The 27,728-nt window shown below is 41.6% G+C and overlaps 1 protein-coding gene across 1 annotated transcript; it reads right to left on the reverse strand.

The window, feature by feature from the left end:
- Positions 1-3,179: 3,179 nt before the first annotated feature.
- On the reverse strand, positions 3,180-27,466 carry Steap4 (STEAP4 metalloreductase). The gene is made up of 5 exons (XM_055612880.1): positions 27,378-27,466; positions 9,031-9,488; positions 7,860-8,387; positions 6,295-6,459; positions 3,180-5,005 (listed from the first exon to the last, which is right to left on the reverse strand). Exons 2-5 carry the CDS (start codon positions 9,484-9,486, stop codon positions 4,742-4,744), a joined length of 1,413 nt encoding a protein of 470 aa, XP_055468855.1. The 5' UTR covers positions 9,487-9,488; positions 27,378-27,466; the 3' UTR covers positions 3,180-4,741.
- Positions 27,467-27,728: the final 262 nt, after the last annotated feature.

Below are 27,728 nucleotides of genomic sequence, written 5' to 3' on the forward strand. Positions count from 1 at the left end.
TATAAAACACAGTCTCCTTCTGCTGCCTGTGGATCAAGATATAGAACTCTCCTTTTCTAGCACCATATCTGCCTTGCTTCCCACCATGATGATAATGGACTAAACCTCTGAAACTGTAAGTCAGCCCCAATGAAATGGTTTCCTCTTGAAGAGTGGCCATGGTCCTGGTGTCTCTTTACAGCAATAAGACCCTAACTAAAACACAGACCTAAAACATTTCAGAATGAAGTAACTAGCGGCTTTCAGCCTAATTTGTGGATTGGTGAGAAAGTTTGGGAGGTGAGCATAGTGTTGAGAGAGGGCTCTGGGTCACAGCCTGGCCTGTGAGGGAGCTCAGCTCCCCACCAGCTGTGTGAATGCAGGCAAGGCTCAGTGTGTTTCTGAAGACAGTGATAGAATATTTCAGAAGACTGTTATATGGATAAATAAGAAATACATGTCATATCGGCACAGGATTTTCTCATAACACTATGTCATAAATATCACACAGGACCTTCCACGTTTCCCTTGTAGCAGGAAGTAGTACTGGATGTTTATTGGATGGGATGCAGCCAGCTGTGTCTTCCTAATTATCCCCACTTTCTTTCTGTTCACCCCCCTCCGGGCTTCCCCTTCCCACACCTTTGCTTATTCAGGTCTTGTTTGTTAGCTCAGGATCTAGTCTTGATCTTGAGGAGAGGCAATGCAAGAATCGTAACTTACGCTCTTTCCCTAATTTATACCAAACATATCTGTAGGGGTGTAGAGGTCTTTTCTAGATTGTAGTCATCCCTATAGGAAATTAGAATAGGCTCCTATAGGAATACACGTTGGCACTGTTGGAATGTAAATATGGTGACCGGGGTCTATGGCTGTGCCAAGAGATTGCAAACCATGACCTCTGAATGCAGCATCTTGATCTCCAGCCTCTTGGGTTTTCAAACAATGCCCAGAACCTTTCAAACTCCCAGAGATTCACTGTGTTACACGTGTGCATTGTTATCATGGCTCCTTAGCGATTTCTCGAGCAGTAGATGCATGTGGTAAGAGTTCTTGATAAATTTCTAAATGAAATGAATTTCAGCTTGGGGCTGTTGCACTTGTTTCTAGTTTACTTCAGGTTCCCAGCCCTTTCCGTGTCTCGTTTGAAATCCCAACATGCAATAAAGCTGTACTTGTCCAGTGTTTAAGGCATTTAGTGCTGGGTCACACAGTCTGAGTCTATGAAGTCTGCTTTTAGCACTGTTCTGGTGGCATCTGCCTGGATAAGGCAAACTGCTTTTCCTAATTTTCACACAAGTCCAAGGGAGGAAAAGATAATATCCCCTTAGCTAGCCAGCCAGTGCCTCGGAGGTTAAAAGGAAGCACCTGAGTGATGTTAAAATGAACTACATGCATCTGCAAGTCCATGCATCAGCTTCAAAACCAAGCCCACCTCTCCTTTACATTATCCTTGAAGGCAAGTTTTTTTTTCTTTTTTCTTTTTGGTTTTTCGAGACAGGGTTTCTCTGTGTAGCCTTGGTTGTCCTGGACTTGCTTTGTAGACCAGGCTGGCCTCAAACTCACAGAAATCCACCTGCCTCTGCCTCCACAAGGAAGGCAAGTATTTTGAGCCCTAGAAGCTGTAACTATCGTGGTTCAGAATCTTTCTGTGCAGGACAACGTGATGCACACCTGTAATCCAAGCACTTTGGGAGGCAGAGGTGTACAAAAGTGAGTCTAGGACAGCCAAGGCTACACAGAGAAACCCTGTCTTGAAAAACCAACCAACCAACCAACCAACCAACCAACCAACCAACCAACCAATCAACCAACCAACCAACCAACCAACCAATAACTTTCTGTTATATTCTTTGGGATGCTAATGAATCAAAGTCAGAATTAAATAAAACTAGAAATATTTCATAATATTTAATGAGTACATACTTACCAAAGTTGTCATTCTTTCAAATGGAGAAAACATATAAAATAAATGTCTATGAATTTGATAGAATTTTTTTTTTCCTGGAATGCAGAAAACACTCTAGCAGCCGAAAAGAAGCTGTATGGTATTTTTCTTCATCTGTTTGTTTATTCATACTTATTTACTTTAGACAACATGACATGTAGTCTAGGTTGACCTTGAATTCTCTCCCTGCCCCCTGCACCTCATAAACAGTGAGGAGATGCTATGGCATAGATGGGGTTTTGTCTTCTCTGAAGGGAGACTATGTGACTGTGTTTTCACATTTGTGTTTCTCTGTCCACCCCTCTGTCTCCTTAAAGGAGAAGCTTATTTTTCTTCATCCCACATGCTTTAAAAGATAATTCCAGGTAAAAGTATTTTCTTCCTGACATTTCCCTTTTCCTCCCATGGGTTCTATTTACTTCCTTCTGGACTGACTTTGAACTCTTGGTCCTCCCGCCTCCACCTTCCAAGGGCCAAGGTTACAGCTACAGCCACTGTACCCCTTCTCAGCGAAACAGCTTTATGTAGAAAAATTCTCTCTGTTAAAATAAATACAGTTCTCTCCAAACACCCATTGCCACCTGACCTAACTTCTCTCCACCTGTTAACAGGGTCAGATTTGTTTACAGATTTGAGCTACGGGGGAGAGAGGGAAGAACTGTAGCTTCTTCTTGGTGGCCCACGGGGCTTTGGCAGTCATGGCCAAAAACCAGGCAGCTATAGTGCGCAAGCCGCTGGGTCTCTCTTTGGTTTCAGGCTTGATGACTGCTTGTGCTAAGTGCTGATGGACGGTCTTCATTAGCTTATGAAGAGTAGAGGAGATTTTCACTACAAGCGCTTTGGTTAAGTATGGCATTTTTCTAGCTTATTATCTTTTGGGCTCTCACTGAAATGGGAATATGGTTAACTTGAAATGCCTCACCCCCAGCGAACTGATGGTGTTTTAGCCTTAATCAGCCAATGATCTGGTCAGCCCCAGCACAATTGTTTGATCTGTTCAACATGGGGTGCAGGCCATGCTTCTCTCCATCTTCACCAATGTTCCGAGGTCTGCCCCTGCCCTGCCTTTTCCCAGACTTCTTCAGTTCTCGGCATCCTGGCATGGCTTCATCAAAGGTAATATATAGGAGCATATCCTTCAAATCTTTGTAGTTTTTTGTAAGAAAACACAATTGATGTAAAATCCCAAACCTGTATTGGTGTGTCAAGGGGACTGAGAATGTCCGCCACCTTAGAAACTGGCAACACAGCATATGTTACCAAATATTCTTTAATTTTATATTGTTAGCTCTCAGAAAATATTCTGAGGGAATAACTGAAAATACAGAAATATATCGTTAGTACAAAGACATTTCAATTGTCATCTTAGTAAGAGCTGAATATGGTCTACCTGTTCTATTCGGGAAATAGCAAAAGAAAAAGCCCATTTATATAATAAAAGCTTCATATAAAAAAACCCCAAGATTGTGAAAGATGTATGATATCGTGTCTGATATGTGATATTAAAAGCCTGCAAAATGAAAAATAAACAGCCTTTGTAGATTAGGCAGAAAAATGTCAAAACCAGTGCCTTTTAGTTATTTCAGTGACATGTGGGAAGATTGTGCAAAAATCCCCTTTTAGCTCCAGGCTAGAGCTAGGCACGCACAGCCTGCTAAAGGTCACCTTGGGAAAGGCACTATCCAAGCAGGAAGCCAGAGCAGGCTGTATCCCAGCAACTGCTGTTCTTCTCTTTACGCTGTTTCACAACCGGGTCAATCCTTGAACTCCATGACTTAAAATTATAACAAAAACAGATCCTAGAAGCTACATCTTTATACTAGGAATTAATTTCACAGGTGCTTAATATTAAACAGTATTTGGAATATATAATACAGAGGGCATGCCACACCCCTAAATAATACCAAACAGCAGAGTGAAATTCTATAGTATTTGCTTACCTTACGAGCTAAACTTCTGTCTTTTCTTGACGTTTTTATACAAGGACATTATCAACCTTTTCCTGCTTATTTCACATTGAAAAATCCAGTGGCACTTCCGCTCTTACCCTGTCATTCCTTAACCCCTTCCTTGTGGAGGAAGAAGCTTGTGACAATTAGATAGATTTTGATACATCCAAGGAAAGGTTACTTCAAACCAATTGTGATGTTTTTGTTATATTACAAAATATTTCCTCATAGAAATTATCCATAGTGTTAAAAGCAAAGTCAAGGGGTACATATGACCACACACTCACTATGGCTCGGCTGGGTGTGGCGAAGTGACATAGCATTTTCGTACCATGCATAAGGCCCTAGGATTGAGCTCAGCACTACACCCAAACCTAAAATACTCCCAGATCAGTATGACAATCCTTACGGTCATCACTCCTTCCAACAAACGAACAAATCCTCTAACACTTTATTTGGGTCTGTGTAGGCACGCCAAACAAAACCTTCACTATGACCATCAGTGTTGTTGTTGTTTTTTTCCCACTTACGTCAGCCCTTGAACGAGAGAAGGAAGTTGCATAGACTCTTCCGGAACTTTGCAAAACATTACAGCATGCCCACAATCAAGAAGTTTCTAAACCTCATCATGGCGGCATATGCAGGGTTTCTGGGAGAGGAGGTGAGGGAGGCCTGCAGTGAGTCATCACAGGAGGTGAGGCAGCGAGTGCTCCCTTCCTATTTTTGACTTTCAAGGTCAGGCAACATTTCTACTGTGGTGATAAAGTTGTGACGACGATGAGAAAGAATGCTTTCTTAACTGGGCACATCATCTCCGAAACATTCACTGCAACAGTTCAGAAGGCCCGGCAAATTCAACTTTATCTCAAATATCTGACTTTCCATTCAGGGCCGATTTTGAGTACTTGGCGTTCCTTTCCCAGCCCTGGCGGATGCGCGTGAGGGTCTTGTCTATGCACGGCATGACGAGGATGAACTTCATCACCAACACCGAGCAGGGGACGATGAGCGCTAAAATATAGGCTGAAGGAAGGTTCCACCTCAGAACCGCAGGGCTGAGGAATTTCTTTCCACCATACACCAAAGTGTGGGCTGTGCACAAGACCAGGGTCACATAACCCAGTTTGGACTAATAAAAACAAAAGCATGGAAGTTAATATCATTCACATCTTAGAGTGAAATACTGTGTGCTAATGAAGTTTACTTGCCAACAACGCCAAAGGCAGGATACTATTATAATATTTAGGACACCACTAGGTTTAGAAATATATAATCTTTCTTCAGGAGGATAAATATTTCATTAAAATAGAAAAAGATTTGTTTATTGATGGCGTGCTAGTTTTGTCTTAACCTGGCTTGATAAAAGAAATGTCCCAGGAGTAAACTCTTATAAGTTTGGAGACATGAATGCCCTGTTTGGTCCACAGAGGAAAATTCTTGTATTGATCATCTTATCTGGAGTTCAGAACCAACAGACTTCTGCAAGCAAGCTTTGCATTCTTTTCTGTTACTGGTCAAAAGCAGATGCTAGCCCATTTCCATCACAGTAAGAAACAAGTGCTAAACTGTGCTCAGGGGGCTCTGAACTCTGAAGTTCAGTTTTTCTTTCTGCCTTAATTCCTTGAATTTGTCTACATTTGGGCCCTTGGAGAAATTGCAGGATTTGAAATTAAAATCTAATTTCAATTACTAATGGTCTGTTTTCTTATCCAGGTGCATAGTGAACTTGCATGGGATTATCTGGAGGGCTTGTTAAAACAAATTGGTGGGTTCCACCTTCAGAGCTTCTAGTTGCTCGGATTGGGTGGGGCCTGGGGCTTTGTGGCCTAATGAGGTCCCCGGGGGGTTCTTCTGCTTCTCTGTGGATGAGCTAGGTACTGTGAGGACCACTGGTCTCCAGGAATAGTCACTATCTTTAATGAGGTGTCTGGTGGTTGATCTGAGCGAAAAATGAATTCCTCTCAGACAGACCAGGAGTTAAGTCTAGGGTGATGATACTCATAAAATTTTGCTTTGGAGTTTCAAGCTTTATGGCAAATCTGCCTTTTCTTATCAGTATGTCCAGATCGAAAGACTGAATTTAGAAGGTGAAATTTTGCCTTTGGGTTCTTTTTCAGCTTCTACCCAGTGCCTCTACACATCGATAATAGCTTTTTGGTGCTCTTCACTCTGTGGTCTCAGTGGTGGCTCTGGGAGTCTCAGGAATCTTGGCAAGATGTCCCAAGCAGCAAATCAAACCCCTGTCGAGTCTGCGTGTCGGTTTCTGAGTTCATTTTCTGAGTGAACTGCTAATGAGTTGACTGGGGAAGTTAGGGAGCCAAACGGAAAATGAGGCATGATATGAGAGCAAAACTAGAATATTTGTAAAAAGCTATATTCAAGTTTCAATACCAAGACCTTTAAATTTGAGGCACTTACCTGGACAAACCGGAACTCTCTCCAGTTGACGGCGTTGCTTACTGATGGCAAGGAAGTGATCCCCAAGAGAAGAAACAGAAAAAATCCCAGGATTCCCAGTGCCAAATAGGAATCATTCAGCCATGCAGTGGAGGTACTAAATGGGCTGTCTTTATTAGCCAAGGCCTATGAAAAATGGGAAACAATTAAAATGGACGTTCTCACACTTTGTCCTTCCAGAGGGACTGCAACACACCCTACATGCGTTACTTGTGCAAAGCAAATTGTGTATCATTTCCAGTTGATCAGTTAGGAACAGCCTTGGAAGAATACATTTGGATGTTTTGAGCAGAAAAGGTAATTGGTTCTCCTGTGATTTTGTTATAATTCTTGTTTCTAGGAATATGTAGGGAGTTTTAATTCACCCTATATACCCTCAAACAAAGTCAATATTTATTTTAACCTTCTTTAGCACATGGCTTTCTGCTTCTCAAACAAAATGCAGTGTTCTCAAACAATCACATCAAAATTTAGTTTTATATTCTGTTTAGTCTCTCTCTTTCTCTGTATCTCTCTGTCTTACACACACACACACACACACACACACACACAAAGTTTGAGTCTTTCATGCTGCTTATGTCATAATACAGAATTAAACCATTCATATCACATTGTGGGAGGAATCAGGCCATGTAGTGTCATTTGTACTCAAGAAACGTCCATGCATTTGTTGCTGGTAAGTTACTGATTGTTTTTGAGACTGTAGCAAGATACATCAAGACCATTAATTTCTAAACCAGAACAGACTAGCAGCATGTCTAGGTACTGTGAGGACCACTGGTCTCTAGGAATAGTCACTACCTTTAATGAGGTGTCTGGTACTGAAATATACATTTCTGCTCTAAATGCTGAAAGACTACTTCAGCTGATTTTGTCTTTGAGTATTCATAAGATAGTATTTGATATTTATTTCAGAACTGTTTGTTTTTCTGGCTATGGAGAACAACCTCCCACAAGTCAAACATTAATGGGCTTATAAGCACCCTTTTGTGAATTTGTTTGCATTGCTGTGGCTCATGTTTGGGCAGACCCCATGCTTAGTGGACAGTAGTTTAGACTTCAAAAACAGACGCTTGAAACATAAGCATTTGTGCTATTGACTCTTACCCAGAGAAACCCTTGAGTACCTCATCTGCCAGTTGGTCAGCATCTGTGAGCCGAGGATTAGACCTAGAGTCAAGTGAGTCTGGAATCTAACTTTTATTCTCAGTAGTTCTATGGGATCTCAGCTGGATTCATTTGCAAGTCGTGGGATAATGTTTCTGATTCTTGATACTTAAAAAAAAAATGAAGATACTAGATAGGTTGGACAAGTCATGCCTCTAATCCCAGAACTTGGGAGATCGAGGCAGGAAAATCATGAGTTTGAAGCCAGCTAGCCCTAAATCATAACCTGTTTAAAAACCAAACCAACACAAAGAACACGCTTTGGGGAGCCATCTTTTGCAGCTGTGAAATGGACTGTGGTAGATCAGGCTCGTGCTTTGACCCAAGGAGTAGAGAACTACAGAGGAGAAGAGATTTACCTGAGTAATGGTTGAGTTTCTCAGTCTCCATCGTACATAGTAACGAATAGGAATCACGAGTGTGTAGATGACATGAAGGAAGGCAAATCCCAGAGCCACCAAGCCCAGCTGCTTTCTGCAAAGCATCCAGTGGTCAAGCCAGTTTGGGAATCGGCGGTACTTTGTTCCTCGGTAGAGCTGCAGAATGGCGGCAAGAATACCAGGGAGGTATACCAAAGCAAGCAGGGTAAGTGCTGTTATAGGAAAGACACGGTTTGGGATGGAAATCGCCAGGCGAAATGTATTATCCGTTTTGCCGTTCACATAAGGGTAAATCACTTCTCGTATAGCACAGTACACAAAGAAGAAGACACACAGCACAGAGGACAAGTAGAAAGGGAACCTCCACATTGGAAATAGCTGCAGAGGGTAGTTTTCTATTTCATTGGCTGCCAGAAGAGATCCTTGATCCAATGGAGTGAGTCCCAGAGTACGAGCAATGTCCATCACTCTGTGCTTGGCTTTGCCATCATTTCCACAGACAAACACCTGAGTTAAAATATTTAGTTCCATATTTATTACTTCCTTTCTTTAGTAATCAGCATTAAAAGTTATATAAGCACCACATAAAAAAGTAACACAATAATCAACTATCTTAAAAACTGAGATAGAGAATTAATATATCTATGCTTTGAACTGGCATATGTGTGCTGGACAGTGAGAAACCGAGCTTCTTAGTTGAGGGTAATTTTAGCCACATCGTGTTGCTGTAACATGAGGTTCTCTGTAGCATGGGTAATCTCATCTTTCTCCTGCGTGTGGGTGTCACATCATTTATGACTGCGGCTAATCTCGGGGCGTAAGTGGACCCAGTGTCACACAAGAGGAAAGCGAATCAACAAACAATTCCTTTCCAGTATGGGCAAGAGGACTCTAGATTTGGACCTCATTTTGTTCCAGCAAACTATTAATAAAAGTTGAGATGTACCTGAACCACAATTGATGACACTTCTCAATCAAACCCAAGAAAGTTGTCCTTAGCCCAATTAGAAAAATGAAATATTTCTGGGTATTTTTTTTTTTTTTGAATTGTATTAAGGTAAGGAAACCTGCATTATTTTAAACATTAAAATATTAAATACATGGAAACATTCAGCTTTAAAAGGCTGAACACAAGTTCATTTCATCTTACCTGGCGACTGGCATCAAGTGTTCCTGACTGGAGAGCCCAGGCTGAGATGGTGTTAAAGGCTTTGACCACATGCGCTCCTGGCACCAACTGAGCAAGGTACTCAGCATTCGATTCTGGATACTGATTGATTTTGCGGTTGTTACTGACATCTACCAATACTTTTCCATTGAGAGAATCAACTAGTTCAGTGAGGAAGTCATAGTGCTCTCTGTGCATAGCCAGGACTATGATGTCAGACTTCGATGCTGCTTCGGAATATGGCAAGACCTCTGCTCCCCTGGGCAGAAGGCTGGACCCCTGGGGGTTTCGACTTCCAAAAACAACAGAGTAACCACACTGAAGCATTTTCAATCCCAATGATTTCCCAAAATCCCCTGTTCCAAAAATGCAGACAGTCTCTTGCTTTCCTGAGGAATTTGTAGTCAGAGGAAACACATCTGTACACGTTTTCTCCATCACTGAAAAGCAAACAAAAGAGATTAGCGGTGTAGAAATTCAAAGGACTTAAAGATCATCAGCTTGTAACTGAGACTCCCCAAGACATTAACCAAAAGAGGTGCCATGTTTACAAAAGTGATTGGACGTCTTGCCTGGGAATCCAGCCACAATGTTCAGAAGCTGGTGTCCTACAACTTCATAGAATAATCTAGGTTACTCTGCATTCTTTGGGAGAATAGTAAGTCTTCTTTCAGGACAACTTTTCTCTATTTTTTTTTTTTTTGTAGGGGAGGGCTCTGCTTTTCAATGATGTATTTTTCCATGCTTAGAACTACACTGTCTACCAAGGACTAGACAGTTGGCAAATATTTGTCAAGCATGAGCAGGATGGAATGTGAGAGTCAGAAGGAGCAGGATCCTCCCATGTTTCAGGCACAGTGTGCTGTAAAGGAGGAGGCTGAACGGATCAAAGGTACCAAAGAGCAAGGGAGAGAGAAGCTGCAGTAGAGAGGATGACAGTCACAAAACTTATGTAAATCCATGCATAATTGCACCTTTTTAAAAAGGGGAGCTTTGGAAAATTTCCCTTTCTGTTTAGCTCGTGAAAAAGTCCTGTTGCCTTAGCTGTGCTTGACCCAAGTCATGCGAATGCAGAACACACAGGCAGATCTTTGCTCTCGGACAGGAGTCATGAGATAGACAAGAAACACAGGAATTTCGTGTATTACCACAGAAACCGTGACTAATCAACACAGCTGAATCATTTTACAAGCTATTCAGAGATGCCCTCAGCAGGTGCCAAGAAGGGTATGAACACGTGTGAGAAATTATCTGGGGTTGAGCAAGGTTCTTCGTATGCAAGCATGGCTGTACTTTGAAAAGTTCTTAGCAAGACATATGAACGCAAACTAGCATAGCAAACTTGGCTAGCTGCAAATCAGTTAACATCTAGAGAATATACATTACAAATAATATGTACTATACATTATAAATATGTAGCATATATTAGATATGATAAATTATAAATCTGTAATATATACCATATACTATATAAAAATAAACATGCAAATATATTATATTTATGATCTATATTAATATTATATATTTTATGTAATATATTTATATGTTTTAAATTTATATATAAATTTTTGTGTATAATTTTTATATTTATATGTAATATGGTATGTATTTATAATATATTATATAATATTATATGTTTATAATGTATAATACATATTATATTATACAATTTTATATTTATATATAAATTTTAGTGTCATATGTAACATACACTACATAGATTTGTAACAGATATTACATATATATTGGTATTTTCAAGACAGGGTTTTTCTGTGTAGCCCTGACTGTGCTGGAACTCACTGTGTAGACCAGGACGGCCTCAAACTCGTACGGAGATCTGCCCACCTCTGCCTTCTGAGTGCTGGGATTAAAGGCGTGTGCCGCCACTGCCCAGCAGTTAACGGCTATTTTTATAGCGCAAACCTTCAAGGTGCACCCAACATAGTTACCATTCCGTTCTGTACACCTGTTTTGTGTATCAGAGGACTGACTAACCGTCTCCTCATTTTCATCACTACTTTATTCTAATGTCTTTTTTTTCTTCTCATACTGAATTACTATGAGCAAAACTTATAGAATTGGTGAATTTACTAGTAATGAGAAAGCAACTTCTTTGTAGCAGTATTCTCAGGGGTTGCTACAAATGCAGTGATTTCAGGTGATTTGGGCTGTTTGACCCCTGAATTAATTCATTCTACCTCTCTGTAAAGTTTTGTAAAAATTAAGATATTGACTCTGTGGCACTAGTTTCTGCATTAGCTTTGTGTGTGTGTGTGTGTGTGTGTGTGTGTACAGGTGCACACATGTCTATGTTTGTAGAGCTCAAGAACAACTTTGGGTATCAGTTTCAGGAAGGCTCTTTCCTCCTTTGAGACAGGCTCTCCTATGGGACTGAAGCTAGCCAAGGCTTGGTTAGTGGGCCAGTAACTCCCAGGACCCGTTTGTACCCACTTCTCTAGTGCTGATGTTACAAATTCCCTCCATGGTTAGTTAGTATTTTCACATGTGTCTGGGAATCCAGTTCAGGTCCCTGAGCTTGCATGACAAGCACTTTCCTGACTGAGCTTCTCCTCAGATCACCTTTGCACCGACTTGCTAGCAAGGTGGCCTTTGGCAAGTTATTCAAACCCAGTTTTGCTATCTTTAAGATGAGGGATAATATCCGCGTCGGAGTCACTGAGTCTTAGATTCATTTACGTATCTCACAACAGTGCTTGAGACATAAATGCCGAATTTATCTTTAATAGTTTATCTTTAATAGGCTATTTAATTTATTCATTATCTAAAGAATTTAACCCACTAGTTACTTAACTAATGTCTATGTAAAGTACATAATGAGCATTAATCATGCTTACATGACTGAGATTATTTTAAGAACATGCAATAATGTGAACTAGAGATTATGATGAGCCTACTCCACTTACTTTCCTTAATGAAATCCTATATGAAATGGCTGATACAGCCACATGAATTTATCAAAACACAGGTGTAGAAAAGGATGAAGTGTGGGTTTCTCTTAGTTATAATTTTTTAATATTTTCATTTAGTATTCTCTTAAAATGTATCTGGACAGTTTAAGGTAACGTCCTGGAGCTATTCCCCCAACCACTAAAACATGTTTTCACTTCCAAAACTCCAAAGATGTCACTGGGTAAACTGCAGATGTAAAAACTGGTAAGGGGCTATTAAATGTTACTGATTGACCCAATAAAAGGAAATGTGGTTACTTCTTCCCTGAATACTTCCTCATTGTGGTAGAGGTGATTCTAAGGTTGACACTTTGTGACCACACCTTCAGCCTCCCTTCAAATCCCCCTGGTGATATTTCCAGTCTCTGGGCTGAAATTTAGCTCTGCTCAGCAAACACCGCCCAGCAGAAACTCAGTTTGGGAGTCTGACATCTGTACCCCTGGCTTGTCATGGTGCTTCCCTGGGACCTGTGCCTGCTTAGCATTCAGCTCCAAACTGTCCACGGGGCCCACAAAGCAACAGGGAGCAGGTCTCTGTGGACTCTGTCTTTCTTTTGTGGCTCCCTTTCCTTCTGGCACGTAGTCTGACACGTTTCTCAAGGTTCCTTACACTGCCCCAGGGGAACAGAGCACTCGTTATCTGTGGCCATGGTTAACCTAGCTCCCTCTTTCCCATGTTCCCTGGCCATGCCCTCTGCCCTTCTCTCCAGCTCCCCAAAACCACATGTCTAATAAATCATTGGCACGAATTCCTTTGTTATGGCTCCACTTGACATGTAACTCAGGATAATATATGTATACACACACACACACACACACACATACACACACATATATATGTTTTATTTATTTATTTACTTATTTATTTATTTCAGTTTATGCACTTTGTATCCCTACTGCACCCTTCCTCCCTCATCTCCTCCCAGTCCCACCCACCCTCCCTCTTTTCTTCCTATGTCCCTTCCCTAGTCCACTGATAGGGGGGAACTTCCTCACCATGTATCTGACCCTAGACTATCAGGTCTCATCAGGACTGGCTGCATCATCTTCCTCAGAGGCCTGGCAAGGCTGCACCCTCCCCAGGGGATGGTGACCAAAGAACCTGCCACTGAGTTCATGTCAGAGACAGCCCCTGTACCCCTTACTAGGGAACCCATTTGGAAACTGAGCAGCCTATGAGCTTCCTCTGAGCAGGGGATCTAGGTCCTCTCCATGCATGGTCCTTGGTTGGAGTATCAGTCTCTGCAGGCCCCCTTTGCTCTGTTGGTTTCCTTGTGGAGTTCCTGTCCCCTCCAGGTCTTTCTATCTCCCTCTTCTTCCGTAAGGTTTCCTGCACTCTGCTCAAAGTTTGTCTGTGAGTCTCATTATGATTTAAAGTTACCATGATTGGAATGACAAAATAAACAACATAAAAAAAGTTAACAACTCATTGGAGCAATTTAATTCTGAGGTCTTGGGGAAAATATTGTAATTATAGGTACTTACAGAAATATGATGTATGCATAGGGCGTCTTTTGCAATAGTGCTGTGCAGAGAGCTACCACACCCATGCCATAGTTTACCTCAAAATAGCAACATGTAAACACGAGCTCATGAAGGTGGTAAGGTTTCTAGCTCAGACTTTTCCAAAATGTCCAACCCTACTCTTACATATGAAAATAGAGGAAAACAGGAAATTGTAAGAAAGGCAGCCAACAGGAAGAGCATTTACCGAAGGTAAAACAGGTTAAAGAGTTAAAACAACAGCCTTCCCTTTCCCTCCTCCCTGTGGGCAATGCACCACATCAGCTGGGTAACTGAACGAGAATTTCCTAGCTTGGAAAACCTCCAGGACTGATTTACTTCCCATGGAAACATCTTCCAGAAAGGTTCCTTGACCTAAGCAGGACAGGCAAAGTAATCCCACAGGAATGTTTACTCAGGTTAGGAATTAACGCCCAACGACGCAGCGGCGAAGGTAACTTTGATGGCCACAGAGGCGGCTGTCATCCAGATGAAGAGTCTTGCCCATCATACTCCTCTGTCACTGCATTCCACCCCAGGCACTGGGAACCCGAGGCAGCATTCTTTAGAGATGCTCCCACTGAGGCCTCCCAGGAGAATGAGAGTTGCGTGGGCAAACCGCAAAGAGATACAGACTGTTCCAGCACCTGGCACCTCTGTCTGCTGCTTCTCTTCACAGCCACACCCATCTCTCTTCAGAGAGGCTGATTTGGAAACCATTAATCTGCTCTCTACAGTTTTGTCTTTCTCAGAATGCTACGGAAATGATATCACACGCTTACACAGACAAGCTGACAGTCCTCTTTTCTTCCTTGTTTGTTTTTCACTCAGTATAATGTAATGACCCTGAGATTCATCCAAGTTGTTTTGTTTATCAGTTTTTCCATGTTATTTTTGAGTAGTGTTCCAGGGAAGAACTGTATTGCCATTTCACGTAAAACATTGTTTCTGGAGACCAAAGCCAAATAGAAGGCTTGTACATGCCAGGCACATACTCTATCCCTGAATGACACCCCCAGTCTCAGAGTTACCTTCATCTGATGGAGAACCTTTTAGTTGTCTCCAACTTGCACCACTGCAATGAATATTCATGTACAAGTTTTGGCATGACAGAAAGTTTCCATTTCTTTGGGGTAAAGGCTCCCCAGTGCAATTACTGGGTCATGTGGCAAGTTTACGATCAGTTTTATGTGGAACGGCTTGACCATTGTCCAGAGGCCACACTGCTCTACATTCCTGCTTAGTAATTTATGAGTTCCAGTATGTTTAATTTTAGCTACTTTTTATTATTTCAGTGTGGTTTTTAATTGGTATTTCCCTAATGGCTGATGATTCTGAACATCTTGTTATGTACTTACTTCTCTTCTGCATGCTATCCTCAGTGAGACATTGCTTCAAGTCTTTTGTCCATCCTTTGTCCCTCCTTCCCTCTCTCTCACTTTCCTCCATGCTCCCCCTCCCTCCCTTCTTGCTTCCTTCTTTCCCTCCCTTCTTTCTTTCCTCTCTCCTTCTCCCTCCTTGCCTTCCTCCCACTCTCCCTTCATTCCCAGAGATACAGTTTTACTCTAGCTCAGGCTGGCCTAGAAATCTGTATAGCCCAGAGCAATCTCAGACTTGTCCAATCATTCTGCCTCAGCCTCCCAAGTTCCATGATTATATATATATATATATATATATATATATATATATATATATATATATATATATATGAGCTACCCAACCCAGATTTTTGCCCATTTTCTAATTTGACAATATATCTCATATATATGTATAGATATATTAGATATAAGAGCTTTTGTAGATATCTGATTTATAAATATGTTTTCCCAGCCTATGACTTGTTTTTTATTCTTTCATGTCTTATAGGGACTTTATAGAAAAAGTTTTTAAAATTCATGACATCAAATTATTGATTCTTTTGTTTTATAGATTACTCATTTGATATCTAAGAACTTTTCATGAAGCCCTAGGTTCTAAAAATTTTTCTAAAAGTGTAAAAGTTATCTCTATGAAAGATCATCTTGAGTGAGGTAGCCCAGAAAGACACACATGGTATGTGCTCACTTATAAGCAGAAATTAGATCTGTAGTATAGGATAATCATACTACAATCCACAGAACCAAAGAAGCTAAGTAACAAGGAGGGCCCAAGGGAGGGTGTGGGAATGTCACTCAGAAGGGGAAATAGAATAGACAGCAGAAGTGGATGAAGACAGGGAACTGGGCAGGAGATGGAATGGGGAGGGAAACGAGAGGAGATCAGATGTGGGGAGAAGGGGGATAGGAGATGAGAGGGCTGGGAGAGAGAAGGGAAAATGGGGGGGGGTTGTTCTCTGTGACAAGCTGGAGGCCTGCAACAGAGTAGGCTCCTGGGAGTATATGGGTGTGACTCTAGCTGAGACTCCTAGCATTAGGGGCTCGGGGGAGGACAAGGAGGAGGCTGAAGTGACCCCCTCCTAGCCAGGCAGAACTAGTGGAAGGAGGGGAACAACAAAACCTTTGATCCAAAAATTACCCTGCCTACAAGAAGTGCTGGGATAAAGAGGGAACAGAGATCGAGGGAGCGTCCAACCAAAGATTGGCTCAACCTGAGACCCACCCCACTACAGAGAGCCAGCCCTTGGCACTATTAAAGGTACTCTGCTCTGCTTGCAGACAGGAGTCTAACAGTCATGCTAGACTCCACCCAGCAGTAGATGGAGACAGATGCTGGGTCCCAGCCAAGCATGGGACAGAGCTCTGGGGTCCTGTGGAAGTGTGGGGAGAATGATGGAAGGACCTGGAGTGGACAGGAACCCCACAAGAAGACCAACAGAGACAACTAACCCAGACCCAGGGGGGCTTTCAGAGACTGAGATCCCAAGTAAGGTCCATGCATGGTCTGGACCTAGACCATGGACCCCCTGCAACATATGTGGGTGGCTTTGTCTTCATATGAATCACCTGGTGAGTGGTGGGAGGGCTGTTCCTAACATGGACTTTGTCGCCTGCTTTTGGTGGGACTGTCTTCCCTGGCCTCAGTGGATGAAGATATGCTCAGTCCTGATGTGAATTAATGTGCTGGAGAGGATTGATATGGGGGTGAGGGAGGGGACTCCGCTTTTCTGGAAAAGGAGAGGAGAGGGAACTGGGAGGAGAGGAGGAAGGGGGATGCCCTTGGGATATAAAGTAAATAAACTTAAATTGAAAAAAAGTTATATCTGTGATCTATTTTTGGCTTTTTTTTTTTTTTTACAAGGTTTAAGGCTTAAGTCAGTGTGTGTGTGTGTGTGTGTGTGTGTGTGTTGCCTACATAAGTTAACTAAATGCTTATCTATCATTTGTTGAAATACTGTCCTGCTTTATTAGTTGCTTTTGCACCTTTGTTAAAAGTCCATAGTCCATGATGGTATGGCTCATTTTCTGGGGTCTCAATTCTGCTCTACTGACCTGTATATCTGTTTCTTTGTCTATACCATACAACACTGATAGCTATAAGCATGTATGTAATATATATATGTCAAAATGTTTACTCACACACAAATATATGTCTAAAAATTTGATAGCATCATTCTACTATATTGTTAAAAAAAACTATTACAGCTAATCTAACTCCTTTCTCCATGTAATTTGTACAATGATCTTACATATACACAAAATTTTCTTTTGAGAGTTCTACTTTAAAAAAAAATCAATGTTTTAAAAGTTCCAAATTTATGATGCAAATTAATAGAAACTTTAGGAGATTAAGTATCTAGGCTGTGTTACAATATTAATTGGTTGGGCTGGGAAGGCAATTCAGTTGCAAAGGGTTTGCTCATTTTGAGCCAGAGGATACCGCACTCATGTCAGAAGCCAGCTGTGGTGCGTGCTTGTAATCCCAGGGCGGGGAAGGTGGAGAGAGAGAGAGAGAGAGAGAGAGAGAGAGAGAGAGATGGGAAGGCTTGCTGCCTGGCCAGCCTAGCCTAACTGGTGAACACTCCGGAATAGCTAGATCTTGCCTCATAATCCCAACGGTGGATGTCTCCTGTGTGACAGCACTCCAGACTGATACATGTAGCCTCCACACACGTGTTCTTGTGCACATGCACGCATGCATGTGTGTTCACACATACACATGCTAACTCATGTAGTAGCAGTAGGTAGATAGCCAGTGAGTAGGAAAAAGTTTCACGATGGATAATAGCATAGACCTCATTTGAAAGATAACTCAGAACTGATATTCCTTTATGTACAAAAGTCCTGGTACATTTTACCACTGTCAGATGTTCTCGTGGGAGAACATCTTTGCCAGGTCTTTTAGTGAGAATGTCAGCAACCTAAACATGGCTTTTCAAAAAGTGATACTTTCTCACCTTGAGATTAGAAAATGGACCATTTATTTCACTCAAAGATTCTATTGAATAAAAAGGAAAATACGTAAATATTTATATATGTGATACCATCTCTGGAAAGAAAGGAAAGAAAATAAATAATCTTTCTGTGGTGCAGGTGATTTAAAAAGGTGTAAGTAGCCACTGTGACTTCCTCTGTCATCTTCAATTCTAAAAACACCCAAAGAAAATTTGAATTCCTTACGTAAAGACTGACCCTTATTTATTTCCACACATTGCTGGAGTCATCTTACTTATTAGCTAATCCAACTTCATATATTTATGCAAACTAAATATGCGAAAATAAATTTCATATGAAAAAGTTTGGAGATGATCCAAGCGAATCTAAAGAGAAAACCATCATTGACACAACACATAACTTTTAGTTTCAGAAAGTAGTGTGCTGGGGCCTCTCCTAAGGCGGGCAGAGGGAAGCCACCCACAGAGGGCTCGGAGGAGTGTGGGGGACACACACAGGCATCTTTCTTCCCATCACACTCTCCTGACTTTAGTCATTAAAGACTTCTGGGATCATTATGGGCTGTGGAAGAACACATACTTCTCTAAAGTGTCACTCTAAGCACTGGTGGCTTTTAGCCCTTGCAGTACTTTAAATCAGGTGGAGAGCTTGCACAAAAACTGAAGGACCGCATTCCTGATCCATTTCACCTTCTGCACGACTTTTCCCTGTGGTCTACACAGAAAACTAGGATTCCTGTATTTATGAAGAGCCAACGGCAAAATGAGGCCTGAGTGAGCAGACCTCACGAGGGACAGTGTCAAAGAATGAAAGACTCAGGACTTGGCATCAGACTGCAGGTAGCTTTTCTCTGTCATTCTGTCAAGGACATTTTACAGGGATGTTAGCCAAACTGAGAAAAACCTCCCAAGCCTCCCATGGAGTTCCTTAACAGCATCTCGAATGCAGGAAAGCACCAGAGCCGCTTAGTCATTTTGTTGAAACAACCTTTAGAGTCACTCTGCCTCTTTCTCCATTTGAGAGTTTGGCTTCAGATTCTGAAATGATGCTTCAAACATCTGAATTCCTCTCACACACTCACACACACACACACACACACACACACACATACACCGGTGTGGGGCACACAGGCTTGTTGAGGATGAAGAGGCAAAGAATGTAGGCACCTTATAAAGTGTTTGGACTGTCTAGAAGTAGAAGACCATAACTCTGAACCTGTATGCTTCAAAATGTGTCTGTGCATTATTATAAAAAATTGGACAATGTACACATAAATAATAAATAGGCTGGTTTAGAGAGTAGTAAGTGCTCTGAAGAATACAGAATAGGGTTACAGAATAAAAATTGCTATGAGAGAGGGGCAGTAAAGTTTTGAGTGCTGGTCAATCTGAGTCTCTGTAAGGAGGTGCCTGGAAAGGAGGATTGCCAAATTTAATAAATAAAAATGCATGATACCAGTTAAATTTGGATTTTAGCTAAATAATGAGTGATTTTTAGAGCAACTATATCCTTTGCAACACCTGAAGCACATTCACATTTACTATGAAATTCAGGTTTGTCTAGGATGGTGCATTTTATCAGGTATATGTTATCTGTTGCCGTGTTAAAGGCTATCTTTACAAAAATTATTCTTTAAAATCGTTTCATTGAAATGAGAGGTAACCCCAGCACTTAGGGGGCCGAGGAGAACTGTTTTGAGCTTGAGCCCAACCTGGGCTCTAGAGGAGTACAAGGTCAGTCTGGATTACACCGAAGACCTAGACAGACTCAAAAAGCAAGTGGGAAGTATCACTTGGCACTTCCTAGCTGATTGCTCAGTTGTCCATGTGAAATGGAAGGCTATCAGATGTTTCTACGCATAGATCTCTGTGACTGAGCAAAAACTGAAGATTATGACAGATTATCTGAAAAGAAACCTCAAGTCTGTGAGCAGCATCCATCTTTCATGGATACTGATCATAAAACTATCACAAACTGTTATTACATAAAAGTAGAACAAATCCACAAAGCTTGTATGTATTAACAATAAAAACAAAATAATATACTCTAAGGAGATTTTCAGACTCTTCACCTAATATCGAATATGCATACCTTTGTGTGTGTGTGTGAGAGACAGAGAGAGTGAAAGAGAGAGAAAGAGAGAGAGAGAGAGAGAGGATCAAATATAGTTCCAGCTAGCTTTGAACTCATTATATAGCTGAGGATGGCCTTGAACTTTTGATCCTCCTGCTCCACCTTCTGAATGCCTGTGGTTACCGGAGTATACTAGGATTCATATCCAGGGCTTTGTGCGTGTTCTGCAAACAGTCAACCATGTGAGCTACATCCTTATCCGAGGTGCATACACTTCCCACAAATACATGATGCTGCCCGTTCTGTTGCTAACGTGTTGGTTTAAGTAAAAACTGCAGCAAACACCCACAACAAGATAAATCACCATTTTGTGATTTCCACAAAACCTTCTGGTAACTAAAGTTACCAATATCACACATTCATAGACATTTTGCTTTTCTTAAATAGTTTTGTCATGTAGACTGGGCTGGTTTAGAACTTGCTGTGCAGCCAAGGTTGGCCTTAAACTAGGATTCTCCTACACCAAAGCCCTGGGTGCTAAGAGGTGTGTGTCACGGAGTCCATCTGGAAGCTGATGTCCTATCTCCTCATCTACGCAATTGCAAGTGAGCTGCTGAACAATAGATCGTATCAATTACGTTGTGAGAAGTGCTGTTTATCTCAGGGAAGCTTACTGGACGAGGACTAAGCTGTGAGTCCTGCTGTTAACCAACACAACGACACACACAAAACGTAGCATACAAATTGATCAAGTCTCAAGAATGGAACTAAAGCTAAGCTTCACATCAGTGTTGCTTGGTGTACACACTTGTGTGTGAACTGCCACTGCCCAGCTGGGAAGGAGTGGCAGTAGCAGCCGAACTGCCGTGCTTCTGCCAGGGGTCTTCACCCCCTTCCAGAGACGGACGACAATACAGTGATGCAGGCCTATTATATATATATATCTCATCAGGAATGTCTGCATTGTCTTCCTCTGTGGCCTGGTAAGGCTGCCCCCCCCCCAGGGGGAGGTGATCAAAGAGCCAGCCACTGAGTTCATGTCAGAGACAGCCCCTGTTCCCCTTACTAGGGTTCCCAGTTGGAGACTGAGTTGCCAAATAAATCCACACACTTATGGACACCTCTTTTTTGACAAAGATGCCAAAACCATACAATGGAAAAAAAAAAAAAGATAGCATCTTCAACAAATGGTGCTGGTCTAACTGGATGTCTACATGTAGAAAAATGCAAATAGATCCATATTTATCATCCTGCACAAAAGTGGATCAAAAACCTCAAAATAAAACCAGGTACACTAAATTGGTTAGAAGAAAAAGTGGGAAAGAGCCTTGAACTCATTGGCACAGGAGACAATTTCTTGAACAAAACACCAACAGCACAGGCTCTAAGACCAACAATCAATAAATGGGACCTCATGAAACTGAAAAGCTTCTGTAAAACATAGAACACTGTTGTCAGAACAAAATGACAGTCTACTGATTGGGAAAGGATCTTTACCAACCTTATATCTGACAGTGGGCTAATATTCAGAATATATGAAGAACTCAAGAAGTTAAACAGCAACAAATCAAGTAATCCAATTAAAAAATGGAGTACAGAGCTAAACAGAGATTTCTCAATAGAGGAATGTCAAATGGCAGAGAAACACTTAAAAATATTTTCAACATCCTTAGTCATCAGGGAGATGAAAATCAAAATGACCCTGAGATTTCACCTTACACCCATCAGATTGGCTAAGATAAAGAGTGACAACATATGCCGGCAAGGATGTGGAGAAAGGGAAATCCTCATCCATTGGGAATGTAAACTCTGGAAATCTATCTGGTGCTTTCTCAGACAATTAGGAATAGTGCTACCTTGAGAAAATTGTTTTTAATAAGTACTTTATTGATATCGTAGTTCCTTGAGCATCATGTGGATACATGGTGTTATAGTGATATATCAGCACTCTCTGTGAGGATAAATTAAGATAGTTTTACCATTTCCTGGCCATGTAGGTTTGGTCTCTGCTGCCTGGGCTCATTAGATCTTTTGCATGAGGCTTGGGGCACATGGCATGACTAGAGATTCAGTCATGTCTTGGTTAATTTAGCTTGGCCACTACTGGCATTTTAAATCTGGACCAACTTACAAGTCTGTAGTTCACCAATCATTTGGCAGCAGGAGCAGTACCCAGATGTCACCTCCAGCATTCTCTCTCACTGACTGCAAGGTATCTGACTAATATGCATTCTATGAACATCTGCTTGATTTCCTATCTCCAACAATTTACCAAACATTTAGTGTCAGTTAGTGGGCTCGGCTTTTTGGGATTCATTGTCAGGGATGTTTAGGAAGTGATTTAATAATTTTAAATTTCAAGCAACTTTTTCCAAATAAAATCAATAGTCATTCACACTCATAAATGTCACTGAAAGTTATCAAATAGATATTGATAACTACTAAATCAGTTAGGAGGCAGAATTTTTCTGTACATCTGATCTTCCTACCACCCTCCCCCCTCCACTCTCTGCCAGAAACCCCTCTAATGGGGCCTTCCATTCTATTTTAAAATATCTCTTTGTTGGAAGCAGGGGAACACAGGGAACAGGACAGGAGCCTACCACAGACGAACTCTGAAAGACTCTACTGGTTGAGGTATCAAAGCAGAGGCTGAGACTCATAGCCAAACTTTGGGCAGAGTACAGGTAATCTTAGGAAAGAAGGCAGAGATAGAAAGAGGTGGAAGAGACAGGAGCTCCAAAAGGAGACCATCAGAGCCATAAAAACTGAGCCTTGGGGATCCTGCAGGGTCTGATACCCCAACCAAGAACAATGCAAGGCGAGGACCTAAAACTTTGGCTCAGATGTAGCCCATAGGCTCATTCTCCAAGTTAGTCCCCTAATAAGGGGAGCAGAGGCTTTCTCTGGCATGAACTCAGTGATAGGCTCTATGATCATCTCTCCCTTGGGGGAGTGCAGCCTTCCCAGGACACAGAGGAAGACAATGCAACCAGTCCTGATGAGACCTGATAGGCTAGGATCAGATGGAAGGGGAGGAAGACCTCCCCTATCAGTGGATTGGGGGAGGGGCATAGGAGGAGAAGAGGGAGGGAAGGTGGGATTGAGAGGAGATGAGGGAGGGGGACACAGCCAGGACACAAAGTGAATAAATTGCAATAAATGATAATAAAATAAATTTAAAAAAATCTCCTTGCCAGTTTTAGAAATTTCTGGGGACTTCTTAGTCTTTCATCTTTGGGGTAATATTTGCCTCCATGTATAAACTGAGCTGTCAATGGCTCTAAAAGAGGCCCCAGAAGGAGACAGAACTTCCACCCCTTCCTCATGTTATATTCTGGTACTCAGGCTTCTGAGCAGTGCTAGTTAATAAATACATTTCAGGAAACAGCTTTTCCTTTTTGATACCTAGGATTTTAATCCATGCTTTCTAGTGGGTGGAGCTGGCTGGCTGGGCAGAAGCCTGAAATCAGATATTAGTAGAGTTTTTTTGCACCATGGAAATCATCAGGCACTGCCCACTAACACTGTTTCTCCTTAGAGAGTCAGGTACCCTAGTGCCTGCTCTTCCCTACCGCTCATTCTCTTCTCCCAAATATGACCTGTGCCCATGGAGTTGGGCAAGTAACCGGGTAGACAGTTCAAACCACTTTTCTTATCCTGATTCTACTTAATGTCTAAATCTTTCCTTATGGGTATCCTTTCCCCAAAGGCTCCCAAGTTCATTTTAAAAACAATCCATGTGATTTCCAGCACCACAATAAAGGCCCCATACTCTGTCTTCCTCACACACTGGGCCAACACAATTTGGGCTGTAATTCTAATACCCTTAGACTCTTGCTTCCCAAAGGCAGTCTTTGTAAACTCCCTTCACCAAAAATATCCTCCAGTTTCTCAGACATGACTCAAAACTAAAGCGAGGAGCATTTAGGATCTCAGTCTAGGAAAAGTGTACAACTGGTTTATATTGTTAACTGCAATGAATTAACTGATGGACTTTGCCTCAACATCTTCCCAGTTCCTGTATGATTTCTATCTCAATCTCCTCCCATTTCTCATGCTATTTTTTTCCTGTGTTACAGAATTGAACATGATAAATAAATAACCTTTGAACTTCTGCTGAGGAAGAATTAATTAGGCTGTGAATCTCCTCATGTGGGTACTAGGAATTGAACTCAGGTCCTCCGCAAGAGCAGTATACCCTCTTACTGCTAAGCCATCTCTCCAGCCCTGCTAACAACTTTTTTTTAGAGATCTGCTATGTAATTAGATTATTACATCTTAGTCTTTTTTTTTCATTCAAAATTACAGCTCTTAACTTTTCAAAATTACCCATCCCATACATTTTCTTTGCTTTTAAGCAGCAAAGAAAACTCTATTCTGATGTAAGGAATGATGATATACTTTAAATTTGAAAGAACCATATATCTCTCACAATTACTTTTCAGAAATATGCTCCTGTCAAAGTACAATGTGGAAAGACCTCTCCACACATGGGTGAATAAACTCAGAACACAGAGCAGAGATGTCAATGTCCTCCCTTCTTAATTACAGTGGGAATATTTCTTTTAGGAAAACAGCGCACTCTGTTTGCAAGGGCATGTTCCTGAACGATCTTCAAACAGCATAAGCATTCCTTGTTCTTTATTCTCCAACCATTTTGGAAGAAAAATTATTTTTATATAGGCCAAGTAATTTTCTTATCACATATTGCTCTAAGCATTCATTATCCTTTAGTTATTTACTTAGTTTTATTCTCTGCAGTACTGATTTCTTCTTAACAAAAGAACAAATGTTAATTAAAACCATTTTGGAAATGACCTAAAAGTCACTGAGTAGGTTTCATATATCATGTAGAGCAGCTCAAGAAGTCTTCATAATTAACTAATGAGCTGTTCTTTTCGAATGTGAACAGGTAACACTAGAGGCCTTGTCTTTGTGAATTTCATTTCTATTCTTATCTATGCTAATCTTTAAAAGAGTCCTGAAGGCCATCCAGAAAAATTAACTATGCTTGGCTTATTCCTGCTTCTTGTGGTGGGAATTATGGGTAGATGAGCTGTAGGTGCTTAACAAATGTCCTCAGGTGACAACTCAATTCAGTTCTAACAAGTCCTCCAGCGTAGAAGGGTGACTGTGTGCTTCTGTTGGCTTTGTTTTCTGCCCATCGGTTATTTGTCAGTATTTCTAAGACTTCCAATAAAATGATTTTATAGCATCTGATTGAAAAAAAAATCTAAATATATTCACTTATTTAATTGTGTGTATGGGGTATATGCACAAGTAACTGAAATGTGTGTCTGCACATGTCTGTGGAGGCCAGAGGTCATTGTTGGCTATCTTCCTGGATTGCTTCTCATTCACATTTTTAAATTAGCATACATTAATTATACATAATAATGGGTTTCACGATAACATTTTTTATACATGTACAGGATGTATTTCAAACATATTTACTCCTCCCCCATTAATTTTATTTGTCCCCCTCTCAACCCTCTAAGTCTCCCTTCTTCCCATTTGGGAGTCTCACAAACCTGGAGCTCATGGATTTGGCAAAGCTAACTGGCCAATGAGCTCTAGAGATCCTTCCTGGAGTCAATCCAGTGATAAGACTACAGGTGTGTGCCATAGAAACCTTTTTTTTTTTTTTTTTTTTTTTTTTTTTTGGTGAGATTGCTGAGGGCTTGAACTTGGGTCCTCATGCTTTGGGAGCAAATATTTTACCTACTGGCCATCTCCACCGCCCTTACATTTATTATGAAGGGAACTAGATAGTGAGGACCATAAAAGACAGACATGTGTTTCTGTGACAGCAGAATCAGCCATGCATTCTTTGAAAGCAAAATCTATACTATTTAGATACTGGCACTGAGGGCATAGGTAATTTAGGGGTAATCCTTCAAGAGACAAGCCAGTGTGGATTAATTATTCACTCTAATGTTCAATAGCAAACCCATTTCTCCAAAGTTATTTGCGACACACTGAAGGGCTTAGTATTTTGAGCTTCTTATAAAAGGTTATAAAATCTATTTGGTTTCTTCTAAACAACAGTTAGTAAGCTTATGAAAGGCAGATGTGTGTGAACCATTCTAAAGTCAGAGGTCAGGGCTTGTGTTATGCTGGTTTCTGAACTGCCAGTTGCTATGTGAATTTTAGCAAAACCATAAATGTTGCCAAATGGAGAAAGTGCTATGACCCAATTCTGATGTACACATGTGCCATTTACTTTACAACCTTGAAGTCTGATAATAGAGAGTGCTACATCCTGTTTTCTGGGCTGGCGGTGTTGGCCATGCAGGTAGAATGCATGCAGGTAGGATTTCACACCGTGCTAAATCACAGCGTTGTGAAAACCCAGGGCCTTGCAAAGGCCATATCTCAAAAAAGTTACTGCTTCAAATAAATGTGCCATTTTATAAAATTACACCTACTGTATCAGAAAAAAAAATGTCCTTTCATGTGAGTGACATTTATATGACTGCCATTTATACAGAATTGGACATTCTCACACAGCAAGGCTGAAGAATGGTTTGAAAGCCCGGAGTATTCTCTGAATGATAAATGTGGTGAAACTTTTAGATGCTCCTGTGAGAACAGCTGTGGAGTTTCCTTATAAATACAAAGCTTGCGCTGTTATGAAAAGTTAATTACTCAGTTATACCTAGAGCGTTAGCAAGACTTTCGACACCTTTCACACCCGCAGCATCTTAAACCATAAGGCTACATCGTGTGTACCCTTTTAGACCAATCGGTTCTCAACTTACATCTGTGGAACTGAGGCCATGCAACTGAGCTGCCAGTGAGGAAAAGGAACAGAACTCTAAACACTGGGACCCCAAGTTCAGGCAACTTGCTTCCCAGGTTACACCATTCATCTTTTAAAGCGCCATTCAGAATAAAATGATAACACCAACAATGACAACAAACAAACAACAACAAAATCCCCCAGACACCTACCACCTGCCTTTGGACAGGCTTTCTTTCCCTTGCGTATCACAAAAAGTATTCCTCTGGAAAAGCAGCCGCTGAGTGGCTTAAGGATATTTAAATTAAGACCAAGGAAGAGGGGCCAATTTCAGCTGTGTGTGAAGAAGTCCTCAGATTTAGTGTTATGCTGCTTTTCTGCTCTGTGCTCCTCTGCCATGGGTGCTTCAGATTTGCAGGACTCCAGTTCGGGAAAGAATCTGGCCCCGGTTCTTTCTCCTCTGCACCTTGAGGAGTTGAGTAATACAAAGTCAGGAAGGTAACAACTGGCTGCATTGCTTAACTGATTCTGATGCAGCCTTGGGTGACCTTTCTGTGAAAGGGATATGGGGGCGAGTTTGCCTGCATCTCAGTATCAGCTGGCTGGAAAGTGGAGTCCAGAAAACAGGGGCTGGAGGTGTGCTGAGACAGAAAAGGGACCTCAGCCCCTGGCGAGAGGGACAAGGCAAGAGCCAGTAAAGCGACCCACCTGCGGGCGAAGCGCCCCAAGGGCGGTTGGTCAGGAGCAGCTGAGGTGGGCTCTGCCTGCTGGCATGCAGAGGGAGGTAGCCAGCCTGCGCTCTGCGCTGGCTCCAGACTCTGGCCTTTAAGAGGCCCGAGAGCGGAGGGAGGGCCCGCTTGATTTCGCAAGAGGAGCTGTGAAGCAAAGTTTCCGGGAAGAGTTCAACCTGGGAATCCCGCACAGCTGGAAGGACCAGAACTTTGTGTGCAGCGCTGGCTTGCAGATGTGGCCACTTTCGCTTTCCGCGGGCAAGCGGGATTTAAAAGGGGTTTTCCGGAGCCCTTGGGATCGGGGCATCTCAGGCCAGCTGCAGCCTAC

The sequence above is a fragment of the Psammomys obesus genome, unplaced genomic scaffold, assembly GCF_907164565.1.
Source record: "Psammomys obesus unplaced genomic scaffold, mPsaObe1.curated_primary_1811, whole genome shotgun sequence".
Classification (NCBI taxonomy): domain Eukaryota; kingdom Metazoa; phylum Chordata; class Mammalia; order Rodentia; family Muridae; genus Psammomys; species Psammomys obesus.

Bases quoted from the DNA above. Each gene is read 5' to 3' on its own strand.
- Steap4 (XM_055612880.1), bottom strand. From the start codon at position 9,486: ATGGAGAAAACGTGTACAGATGTGTTTCCTCTGACTACAAATTCCTCA. The intron at 6,460-7,859 runs GTAAATCTCTTC...CATTTTTCATAG, and splicing joins GAAACTCAACCATTACTCAG to GCCTTGGCTAATAAAGACAG. The intron at 5,006-6,294 runs GTAAGTGCCTCA...TGTTTTTATTAG, and splicing joins GAGAGTTCCGGTTTGTCCAG to TCCAAACTGGGTTATGTGAC.